At 38.3% G+C, this 13,145-nt stretch overlaps 1 protein-coding gene across 3 annotated transcripts in view; it reads right to left on the bottom strand.

The window, feature by feature from the left end:
• Positions 1–1,276: 1,276 nt before the first annotated feature.
• LOC133455532 (WD repeat-containing protein 7) overlaps positions 1,277–13,145 on the bottom strand; it is a 115,666-nt gene continuing 103,797 nt past the window's right edge. For all 3 annotated transcript variants that reach the window (XM_061734611.1, XM_061734613.1, XM_061734612.1), the window contains 2 exons: positions 6,313–6,417; positions 1,277–3,690 (listed from right to left, as the gene is read on the bottom strand). In XM_061734611.1, coding sequence (XP_061590595.1) covers positions 3,487–3,690; positions 6,313–6,417 — 309 coding nt within the window. In that variant the 3' untranslated portion in view covers positions 1,277–3,486. The remainder of the gene's footprint in view (positions 3,691–6,312; positions 6,418–13,145) is intronic.

Raw genomic sequence — 13,145 nt, 5'->3', positions numbered from 1 at the left:
AATCATGGTACATATCCAGATCTACCTTGATCTGGTGATTTATTTGATCACAACTGCAGCCATGAGGAGACCACGTCCGTTCTCCTCTTCTTCACCCCTTTAACTCATTTGTGCAGAATGTGTTGGATTTGCATTTAGGCATCGTTTTAAGAGCTTTCAAAAATATAGAGAACTAAAAGCCAAACTACACTTGAACCCTCAGGTGAAGCGAAGGAGGGAAGGATTTCTGGCAGACATTAGTTAGTATTTAGAGCAGGGGTGTCAAACTCATTTTGCTTGGCGGGCCGGATTTGACCAATTTTTTTCTCGCGGGCCGCACACTCAAAATAACAAAAACGGTGCGGAAAATGTTTTCTCTAATTCTTATTTTTTTTACTATTATTATCTAATCCAATATCAGTGTAGTTAATTTTAAAGGAAATATGCACTTTGTTTACACTCTAATTATGTAAAATATATTTCTTCAGGATCTTTTCTTGAAATTTCTCGTTTCTTTTCAAATTATGTAAGATACTTTTAATATCATTTTACAAAGATAAACAGAAACAAGTGTTTTTTTTTAATATTTCGCTATTTTATAGGAAATTTAATTAAAAGCAAAATCTTTCTTATTACATCTGAGAGTTTCTTTGTGATTTAGAGATTTTTCCAGTACAATTAAGTGTATTTATTTTTAAAAATTGGCTTCTTTTTTAACTTTTACTTTGTCACTATCCTCGTATTCAAAACTGAAATTGTCCGAATAAATATCTTCCATCATCTTTTTTAGCAGTGATATTTTTCCTGCGAAAATATATAATAGTAGTCGGTTAATAAAAATAAACGACCGTCTACAAAGAAATAAAATCGGCAAATGCATTCTAGAAAACTAAAAAAATGTTGAAAACTGCTCTATTTGTGGAATAACGATGGATTTGTAGAATAAATATATCGGATATGCTGCGATTCATGGCAATTATTTATGCCTTCCTTTTTAGTAAATTAACATTTCGTTTTTTTGCGTTGGAAACTTCTCGCGGGCTGCATGAAAACCTCTCTCGGGCCGCACATTTGACACCCCTGGTCTAGAGAGATGCATCTCATGATAAAGATAGAACCGTTAGCCATCTATCTCACTGGCATCAGTGGTTCATCGGCACAAACCCACTGTAACAGGGATACCTATAAGGTCGGAGAGGAGCAGGGTGGGCTTCTGCACGGACAGCATGCTTTAAACACAGCCCACGGGTATACAGATGTTTACAGGAGACAATAAAAGCATGAAACAAAATCACACGTACATCTTTATTGGGCACAAAGCTAATATCGACACATCTCAATACAACACGTTTATATGATCCACCACAGAACGGATCAGGTCTGCGCTCATATACATGCATCACGTCACACACCTAAACACAGTCACCGTAAACAATAAAAAGAGTCAAAACCATCTGAGAGGGAATGATGAGCAGTTAAGAGGGGGAAAGGTTTGCTGCTGAAAACTTAAATTATGGTTAAAACTGAAGCTTCACGTGTTCACCTGCACGATTTAAGAAAAGGAGGAAATAGGAAGAAAAAGCACCTAAATCACGTCATAGAAAAGCTTCACACACATGTAACATCTACAGTAACTTCACAGTCTGTGTAAAAATTAAAAAAAACAAAAAAAAACAGAGGGAGAGAGAGGGAGAGAAAGAAAACCCCAGAAGGTTCTGTTAGATATTTTGGTTCACTACCTTCAACACAGAACCTTCCTTTTCTGGTTGGATGACCTGATCCTCCTCACTTGTTACTTACTCTTCGGCTTTTCCCTCCTTTATTTTTCTCACCCTTCCTCCCTGGAGAGGCTGCCAAAAACACACTTTCTCAGACCGTTAAGAGTGCAGGAGAGAGCGGAAGATTAAGATCACAAAGGTGTCAGGATGGGCTGGACTTGACGCGTCTGAAGAATCTCTCCGACCAGATGCCGTTGTGAAAGTTGTGAAAAGCTTTGACACACTTCGGTTTACAGGTGTGTAACAGTGTTAGAAGCTTTCTGACGGCACTAATGAATCTGACAGGAGGTGCGTCAGGGCAGGGAGGAGGCCAGAGAAGCGTAAAACCAAACTCTTCAAAACATATCAGCCTCTTGCAAGACTCCTAAGCATTTAAACGCGGCCTGAAAGCAAACTCTATTAATATATTTAAACAGAGATAATATATATCATCTAAATGCTCCTCTGCCTAAAACTGTGAACACTAAAAGTGACAACATTTTAAAGCAAGACGGGTAAGGGGCTAATTATTTCTGCTTTTTCAATTCAACCACAGAAGAATGCAAAAGTCGCCTTTTGACCCCCCCCACCCCAAAAAATAAAAATAACAGCTCAATGTCTGGATGTCATGGAAACCGACACATCTGAATTACCAATCGGCATCAAGCAGACGGACACTTTAGCCACGATAAAGAAACCAAACCGCGCTGGAGCCCACCAGAGAAGACGGCACTGAATATGTTCATATTTATGTTTTTTTTAAGCCGTAGGGAGCAGGAATACTGAAAGTCAGATTACTGAGGGTAAAATGGAGAGGAACGATTGATGTGTGAATGAGGGAAAAATGTCAATAATTCGTATTCCTTGTAAACTCTGACACTGATAGTGACAGTGGGCCGGCACCTCCAAGTAAAGGATCCGGTTCAACATTTAGAGAAGAAGATACGTTTTCTGTTTTTGTGACACACCTCCAGCATCCAGAAACGGGCCAACAGTTTCAGAACTAACGGTCTGGAGTGAGAATGTGTGTTTAACAGTGAAAATGCATTTGGGGGTTAATCACACACATGCACAGATATCCGTGTGAAGCTACAAGAGTGCGGAAAAGCCTCAAAAGTGTCACGAAGGTAAAAGCCGACACCAGAGTACTCAGACACAGTACACGCATATCTAAGCAGCATGAAATGTGAAAAGCGTGTCGTTATCCTACAGAGGTTGGAGCACACCCGGCCTTCAAGAGCCCAGCCAGGACCGCAAGGTAAACAAATCCACAGATTTTAATCTGCAAAATGAAGGTGCAAAACTGCGGTGCATCGAGAACAGTCAATAGTAAGACATTCTCAAGATGGAAATAAAGTAAAAACTACATGACGTAAAGGTGTGTGACATTTGAGAAAATGAGCAAATAAATAGGAATGACGAGTTGCAAATGATTAAAAATAAATCAATACAAATCACAATCTAAACATGTTAGCCTACAAATATGTACAGAGCACATTTTCTCACAATGATCACTGTATGAGGGGGAATCCAGATAATCTTAACCTGAACTGGGTTCATACTTTCTTTTTTGTTTTAAAGCAAAGCTGAGAGCTGAAAACATTTTGAAGGAGTAATAATGTACACCACCTGCACCTTCCGTGTGTGAAGGATCAGCTAGAAGACATGACATCAACATAAACAGGTGAAGTGAGGTGTGTTTTAGACCCCCACAGTAAAAACCAGGGCTCAGTTGGAGATGGAGATCATTTTAGACCATGAAGCGATGTTCTTTGCCATCGTGGGCCATCAAAATGACATTGCGGTTGGAGGTCCAGATGAGGCGGGCCAGTTTGAGATAATTCTGGGATCCAGGAGACGCGGGCTGCACCGGAGGAACCTGGTACGTCTTCATGCAGCGGAGCTGAGGAGGCGTGTTCAGCATCCCAATACTGCCCAGCAGACCGGTGTTCATCTGAGGAGGAATCAAATGTTCAGCCAACCGGTTAAACAACTCTGCCACGCCGGACAAATGCAGCACATCATTTATAAAAACACAGGTTCAGCAAAGAAAGACAAAAAGTATGAAATGTTCATCACAAACAGATGTGGACACATTAGACCAGTGGTTCCCAACCTTTTTTCCTTGTTCCCCCCCTACTTGTGTCTAAGACCAGCCGGGCCCCCCGACCCGTACGTACTAGCACCAAAAGAGTAAAGTTATTCGTTACAAACCTTTAATTGAAAAAATGAACATTAATTATATTTTTTTGATACATTTCTCTTTGGTTTACCCTGTACTTTGTTTTTCTCACCTTCCTTTTGTGTCACCAATGTATAAAATACACACAAAAAATAATTGCAAGGACATAAAAATATTTCTGAAAAATGTCTATAATATTTTAACATTTTTCCTTTAACAACCTGTCGGAGTAGAGGTATGATTAAATGTTGAATAATGATATAATAATACGTTTTTAAGTTTTTATCCTGATAAATAACTTAGTATTTTAAAATGACCAAAATATATTTCTAATAGGGTTTATACAGACTTGGATTACTGTATTCCATTAGGTGTGTTATTATGATTTTTTTATTTATTTAACATGTGTAAATATAATTTTTACAATTGCATATCCTCAAAGCAGACAAAGTTTCGCGCCCCCCCAGGGGGGACCCGGACCCCAGGTTGGGAGACACTGCATTAGACTATTGTCTTCTTCTATGCAACCCTCTATGCAACCGTAAACGCTTCACTGCTCTCCCCCAGTATGATAAAATGTAATATAGTATAAATATGATTTAAGACAGTAACTGAACATGTTCTGTACTTGTGTGTCCCTGTGTGATAACCAGCACCACTTTCCTCTAAAGGTGAAATGTTATTGAAGTGGCAGCAAAATACAGAAACCCTTTGTGTAGCATTACTGCATGATTACTGCATATACTTGTCAGATTTAAGATCTCGGCCTCCAACACCGCAGTCATTTTATCAACATAAATGGTTTATAGCATACCTGCCAACATTGATTTCACTGCTAAAATAACTGACCTACAGCTTATAAAGTATGCATCATATCAGTTATCAGTTGTTGGTGCGTCAAATTCTGTTTCTTCATTGAATTCAGTGAGAAAATGCCATTGTATAGTCTTATGTTACCTGTAGGAACTATGTAAAAACCCAGCATAATTTTCATATGACAACTATGAATCAGAAGTGATCCCCACAAACATGAATAAAATGCTGTAGTGCAGTGACATCAATTACAAGGTTTGTGCCTACGTAATGAAATGGGCAAAACGATACAGTCACAATATTCAAGGAATCAATGTATTGTATAAAAACAATTCCACCTAAAATAATTACAGTTACTTTTCCCAGCCAGTGCTGACAACCGGATCTCCAGCATGAGATGAGAGTGACCCAGTCAGGCTGTCAATCAAACTCCAGAGAGGTCAGGGTGGGTGTAACCTCATTAGAAAATGACAAATCGTATGAGGGCCTTGCACAATTGAGCTCGGGCTTGAGTGCTTTGGGCTCCTCACAGAGGGTTATTTTGTGCTCCCTGCAGTTTTTTTTTTCTTTTTTAATTTGGGCTCTTGACCATTCCACTTGCTCATGCATACACAGTTTGCATGCGTGCAATCTGTGAATCTGTTTTGGCATTGTTGTAATGCTCTTATTTCGGGGACATCATTGACTACGTTTACATGCAGTCAAAATTTGGGTTATTGCTAATATTCCGGTTACTGAAACAGTGGGAATATTCCGTTTACATGGTAATTAATCATTCGGGATATCTGGATCAAACCAGCGACGCGCGGAGAACGTGATGACGCAATTCCTGTCAATTCAGCTTCTTCTTCCTGTATCCAAATTCAAAACAAATGCTGGTTTGTGCAACTTTTCGCTCACCTTTTTGTAAATCTGTCTATCCCGGTACTTTCTACCGTCTACAAATGCAGAAATGTTCATATTCATTACATTTATGAAGTGATTAGTCTCCTCCTCACTCCAAAAGTGTGGCGTGGTCTTGCGTTTCTCCGTATTTAGAACTACGTCCTGGACTCAAAAGACCAAGATTCCTTGCGAACAGAGCATGCGCAGAAAACAAATTCGGGTTTTTAAAAACCCGAATATGAGCAAATTGGGGTTATTCAAAGGGGTTATTGGTGTTTACATGGCTGTGCAAATTCGGGTTATTGCCAATATTCGGGTTTTAAAAGGGTTATTGACTGCATGTAAACGCAGTCACTGTCCACTATTTTATGGAGTGGTGGATTTAAAACCTAAGGGTGACTCGTGCACCTTTTGATGCACTGTGTGAGATGACATCTTTTGCTGGCATGTCTTTTTCTCCCAGTGCTAAATCAAGCTGTGCAACACAGTATTACATATGAATGTAAAGTAAATAAAATCTGCATATTAAATAAGATGTGTAAAAGCACAGTCTAATACAAGTGTCAGTGGACTGATGGCTTGTTCTGCGTGTGAAGCTGAAACACACACCAACAATACTACAGCAACGGTCCTTTCGGCACATGATTGGGGTTCACAGTGCAGTGTGCTCATGTGCTGCATTTGAGGACATCTTACCTGCCAGAAAGAGATGTGGCTGTCAGTATTGGAGTACGTTGCCAAGTAACGTCCATCAGGGGCGAACGACACTGCTGTAATCGGACCTTTGTGGCCGTGGATGTTCTATAAAGTAAAGGAGAAGATGAATCGTTTTAAATGAGAGAAATAGACCCCACAGTGAGTGGAGCAGCTTCCTGTGGCAGCTGATCTTTATTTATTACAAAAAACTTTAGGATGCTACAGAAATTGGTGAGAACAGAAACAGTGATGAGAAAAAAAAAAGTATAGCGTGTGTTTGTGTCAAGATTTTTTGTCAAATAATGCAATTAAAAAAAACAAAACAAGTTCAACAGATGGAAAAAACAGAAAGAAGTCTGAATAGAAAAAATACAAAAGAGCCCATATTGCTTTCATGATGACATAATAGGCTGATTAAACCCATTGATGTGAAGTGTTTTGAGGTCCTGGCTTTAGTGTATAAATGAAGATGTGGATGACAAAGTTACAAATAAATACACATCATGTCCATGTATTTGATCAAACTAATACAGAAAGGAATTGTAGCAATCACCCCTTCATGCCCCAGATTACATGAATCAAAACAGCCTTCGGACCACCAAGCTCATCAGATGTTTTGAAATCTGCCGTAAAACTGCAATGTATGCGTAACATAACGCGAGGAAAAAGATTTGATTCATTTAAGTCCATTTCTAGATACCGTATAAGGCATGTCAGCATGCCGCAACATTATTATGTCACATTATTTCAAACGCTTGTGTTAACTTCTGTTTACAGCTTATGCTAGGTCGGGAGACAAGTATTTGCCATGTGGTGACATAGCAGTATTTTTACACTCCCACCAAAGAGCTCAGAATCTGTAGAAATGGATAGACACGCTGATCCTGCCCTGCCTGCAAGTTAGTGCAACAGATTTGTCTCTCATTTTTCTATTTCTCCTCCTCCTTCCTCTTCTTTGTCTTGATTTGCTAAAAACTAATAAGCACCTTAAAACCGCTGAGTTAGTTACTTAAAAAACTGTTCAAAAACAGACTTGACACATTTATCAATAAACATGATGTATTAAATCATCATCATTATAGTTTTAGAAGCAATCGATGGAGTGGTGGAAGTTGTTGAAGATGTAGCAACAGCTGTTGATCAACTCTGTGGGTGTATTTATTGATTTGGACAAGGCATCTGATCCCACACTGACCGTGTTAAGTTATCGGAAATTGTGCACATTATGACTTACGTGGTATCACACAGTTAAGGTTAAAAAGCTATCTAAATGAAAAATTGAAAGGAGTCCCGCAAAGTTCGGTCTTCGCACCCACATTTTTATACTTTATCCTTTATGATTTGCTTTTTTACGGGTTGTATTTAAAGTTGATCAAAATAAACTGTTTTATGCGGCCAACACCAGTTTGAAAAGTTTAATAGACAAAGATACTGTGCTTAAGCTTGCAACACTGAACACAGCCGTTTAATGTTTACAGGAGGGCTCGTTTCAGAAACAGGTGTGCAAACTAAAACTGAAATGAAGGCAACTCTAGATTCTTCTGTTTCACAAAACGATTTAACTTCAACTCAAGAAAGAGCGTTAACGGAATCTCGTTTCAGAAACTGAAGTAACATTTATTTGGACCATGGTAACTTACAAGGTAAACCTAACCTGGTCAAAGCAGGTTATGTTCCTCTCACCTTCAAAAAGCTGAAACAGATTTAATTTCAGGCATTCAATCTATTTCAATCTCATAACGCGCATTTGGTCTGACCAATGACATGTCCCTTTACTGATTAAAGGAGAATAAAACGGTTAGAACGGAGTCACAATTGTGTCGGAAAACTAAACTGAGGATCCAAATTTGAGCATTACGCTTTTTCTGCACAGGTACATACACACAATCTCATCTGTCTGTGCATCACAAATATCACCTGCTGTATGCCCTTACGTCACACTATATTCTTTGGGTGGTTTTCTTTTACTCTATTAGCTGTTTATTTGCTAATGTGAGTTTTCATCATCATGACAGGGATGCTGACAACAGTATGTTCAACTGTGAGAAAAAGGCACCGGTTCAGAAACAGCCTCTAATATTCTTCTTTTTTTGAGTCTAGTAACTTAATTCTGGTCACAAACCCAGAAAAGCCGTGTGAACGAGGACTGGGTCCTCTGTGTATGGGGTGTCTGCTTATCGTGTAGAGCTAAAACAAACCCCAGGACAAGCATATATCTTTTACTTTCAAGTGACTTGTGTGAATTATGATTTTTTTTCCTGCACCAGGAGGTTTTCACCATTCATTCAACCTTGTCTCTGTTGCACCTACATTCCTCTACTTGTCACTCATGGTATAACAGTCATTAAATATTTAAATGACACATTATCCGTACATTTTCCACCCACAATCTCTCTTTCCTCCACAGCTGCAGCTTCATTACTTTTCCACCAAAAGATGAGCTCAAATCCACTTCAATTGCAATAAAAGTTCTATGTTTTCTAAGTAATGATGAAAGGTAGGAGGATCCCTACTGTTTACTGAGCATTACCATGGAGAATCATATTAATAAAGCCCTCTTTACAGTGGTGGAGTCCATATCGACAGAACCCCAGAGGTTTGCAAATTCTGTTCAGTGACAGAACCCAAACTAAAAAGAAAATTCTGCTCCTTGTTAAAATTGAATTGAGTTGTCTTGGTAAAAAAAAAAAAAAAAAAAAAAAAAAAAAAAAAAAAAAAAAAGCGGTCGCTTCAACCATATTTTCTCTGACAATAAGTTTTTGGTTTGGACGAGATAATTCCATCAGACAAGTGGCAGCTTCTGGTCCAGCAGATGCTGCCAGTCGCCTCCAGAACTCTGGGGACAAAATATATCGTTGCTGCAATGTACATAACACAATAAACCCTCTCACCAGATGCGGGGTGTGTAATGCAATAAGCACCTCCCAGACATCCCCACCCGGCTTCTGCTGGCGACTGGGATTACAAAATCTCACCTCCAGATGAGATTAAAATGCGTCGCCTCGGGGCAGTGAAACCCTGAAATAATAACCCGTCTGTGGCAGTTAAAACTGAGTGAAATAATAACAACACGATAAAATGAGAGTCTCATATTTTTAATTCATTCTCTCCCTCTCTTTATTGGTATAAATATTATTAGATTCCAGCACAGCTGAGATAAGAAGAGAGCTGAATTATTCTCGTTCCTATCCAGCGTCCCACCTCCGGTCCCCCCCCCCCATCACCAGTTCAGCTTCCCTGTCCTCCAGCCTAGTTATACATTATACAAGTAATAAGCAGATCAGCTGATTGGGAACAACCTTTTTTTGCTATATTTTGTATTTAACTACTTTTTTGGAGGGTTTCTGCAGACTTTCTATCATTTCAAGTGACAGCTCTCTTGCTGGGCCCTTGATATGTTCCTGTGGGGCAGATGCAACTGCACATTCATTTTCATTTTTAAACATCTGCATGCTTTTCTTTTGCAATACAAAAATGGCTGATTCAATATTGTTGAGCATCTGATTTTATTTGTATAAAATACACGACCAGAAGGAAAATTCTGATTCTTTGTGTTTAACTCCAACTCCTAACAAGTAATATTTTGAAGAAATCTATACTTATAGACCTATACAACTTTCTTTTAAGTCAGTAAGAGACAGCAAACAAATGTTTAATTTTATTAACAATATCTTACTCCTCCCCATGGTTTCTGCAGCTGCGATGACACAGGTGTACCACACAGTCAGACACAACGTCAGCTACAATGGAGCATCCACTGAATATGTGGAAAGAATATTTTCCAGAATGGCCTCAAGATCACTTTCAACCTTTAGCAATCCTGTTCAGAGTTTTACATCAGCGCTTTGAAAGACAGAGTTACTCAGTGCTGCAAGGAATAACAAGAAGTATTCCTGGAAAAGGAAGTTACTCCATTAAGAAGAGTGGGAAATTGGTTGACTACTTTAAATTTGGTCTCCAGAGATGAGCAAAATTCAAAGGTCTCTGATGGACCAAAGGCTGTTGAGGGACATAGTGACGTTTTGCACTTTCTTGTATTTTAATAGGCATAAAAACAAGTTTACAGGTGTTTTTGTAGTTTTTTCCTCTTTAAGTAAAATTATCCTCAGGGTTCACAAAGTAAGTCCCCACAACAAAAACAGTTATGCACTTTAAATGTTTTATGAAGTACTGAATTTATTAAATAGGGATGGATTCAATAACGGCTTCATGTAGCCAATAGCAATTTATATGCAACGATGAAGCATAATCAACAAATGTGTTCATTGATAATAAAGCCTTTCAAGCTTTAGGTGTGTCTCACTGGTTTCTTGATCAAAGCACTGATGTGGGTATTCTACCCTACAGAAGTTGGGCCCATGGTGGTCGCGGCCCCGAGGGGCTCTGGTGTGGTCCCTTACTTTCATTTAAAAGGTGGAAACCCTACTTGTTGACCAGCGGTAGAATACCAAGACTGGGAGTAATACTGTGTACGGGGATTTTATCAATAGTACTTGAGAATCGTACTGTAACATGTGTTAAGTGCCAGTATTGGCAGCAGACGACCTGTTATCTACTGCACAGAATAGAAAAATGTTTTAAAAAATTTACGTTTTAAGGTCTCAAGTTCAGCATTTTGTTTGTCACCACTTGCGTTTCTTATTTGTGGGTAGTGGATTTGATAGAACAACACTTGTTTTTTGTTTTGACAGAATAGCCCTGCCCCAAAAAACAAAGACCCAACACATTTTTCTTTTTCTTTTAAAGAATTTTTTGATTTTTCTAGTGGCCCTTTATTCAAGTTGCAGACAGGAAGGGGGTAGAGAGAGAGAATGGGGATGACATGTAGTAAAGGTGTGCAGGCCGGGATTGGAACCTGCCATGATGATATTACTGTCAGTGCTCGTGTTTTCTTGCTTTCAGTGCTCTTTGTGCTCAATTAGTAGACTGAGTTTAGTCTGTTTAAAAAAAGAAAAGGAAAGAGAAAGGAAAGCTGAGTAAGCAGCTGTGGTCTAGGACTCACAAAGTAAAGCAGCTGACAAAGAGCTGTTAACAGAGGCTGATCAAAGCTGTGGCAGATGGTCATACAGGAACTAGCAAGCCATGCTTAGACACTTCTCTTTATACTTATTGCTTACCCTGTCCTTTCTCGTTTGTCTATTATCTTTTTCCCTTCGCTTTAATAAATCCTTCTTGCAGTATTGTCTCTTTTCTTGTCTTCGTTCTTTCAGGTCCTCATTTATTTTAAATATGCTGTTACAAATTAAACTGTTGAATCAGAATTTATTTTACCTTTCCAAATTCCAATGAACATTGAGTTTATCTACACAGAAAACTTTTTTAATCAATAATAAATTGGTCTAGGAAACTATGAACATAAGTTAAAGCATAAACACAAGCAAAGAAATATATATTCATTAAATATAAAACGATGCATATTGTACTGATGTGAAATAAATACAAACAGTTATGAGTTACTGCACAGAGCATTAATTATTGCATGACTGAGTTACTGAAACAAATATGTCAGAATTACCAGAGACAGAATGAAACGGTCTACTACTCAGACACTCAGAGTGATGAGCTGTGCAGCGTGATGGCCAGAGGAAGGAATGATTTCCTGTGGTGCTCTGTGGTAAAGCTTGGTAGAACGAGACTGCTGCTGAAAGTGCTGACAAGTATTTCACAGAGTAGGTGGGAGACATTATCCAAGATAGCAAGCGGCTTGGGATGATCATCCTGCCTGCCAACACCGTCAGAGTCCAGCAACATCCCCACAATGTCACTGACTTTGGGGATGAGTGGCCCTCAGTTTGTTCACCCACCTTTTGTCCAGTCCAGTTTGTTATCAATAGACCGAGAACAAAGACTAGACAGTAATCAAGTGGGGGATGAGAATGAATGAAAATATATTTATTTCGGTCAGGTCATTCTTAATGTAGACACCAACTGAAAGCATTAGTTCACATAAAAAAAAGAGAGACCTAACCGAAAAGGAATAGGCTGAAGCTATTGCTTATTTATGCCCACCCTTCTCACATGATCAACTTATTCAGATCAAACATACAAAACATAGTACAAAAAAAAGAAATCATATTGTTTACACAATCCCGAACATAATTCCGTAATAGTATCATCTACTGGATCCCTCATATTTTTCAAACACATTATACTTAAACAAACGTTTGAATGCATGAATCGACTGGCACATCTTCAATTTTTCATCAAGTGCATTCCATATATTTACACCCCTTACAGTAATACATTGATCTTTAATTTTAGTCCTAGACTTTGGTTTTTCAATCATACGTTTCCCTCGAAGCTCATATCTACTTACCCTTATTTTAAACATGCTTACAATTTTAGGTAAAAATCTGTTGAACACTTTGTACATTATCAATGCTATTTTGTATTCCACTAAATCCATGAATTTAAATGCCCTTAATTTAATAAATAGTTAATTTGATGGTTCTCTATAACTCGATTTTGTGATAATCCTTACCGCTCTTTTTTGAAGAATAAAGATCGGTTTAGTATGGGTAAAATATGCACTCCCCCATATTTCTAAACAGTATGCAATGTAGGGAATAAACATAGTACAATACACAATATATAAAGCACGCTGGTTCAACATATCTCTTACCTTGTATAATATGGCTATCGATTTAGCTAATTTAGAAAAAAAAACTTGTAAAAAAACTTGCAAAAAAAAAAATCAAATATATACGCATTTTAATCTTGCAGCTCTTTTTTTCAAACTTAGGTAAAAGTGGAAGTGAATTCTCCTCCATTTGACAGTCTGAGCTAAGATATTTTATTAACAGATGACTCTATCCATCTATACATTTGTCTTT

This window comes from Cololabis saira, chromosome 11, assembly GCF_033807715.1.
Source record: "Cololabis saira isolate AMF1-May2022 chromosome 11, fColSai1.1, whole genome shotgun sequence".
Lineage (NCBI taxonomy): Eukaryota > Metazoa > Chordata > Actinopteri > Beloniformes > Belonidae > Cololabis > Cololabis saira.
Note: the sequence above shows the minus strand (reverse complement) of the source record. Positions and strands in the feature narration are given on the sequence as shown.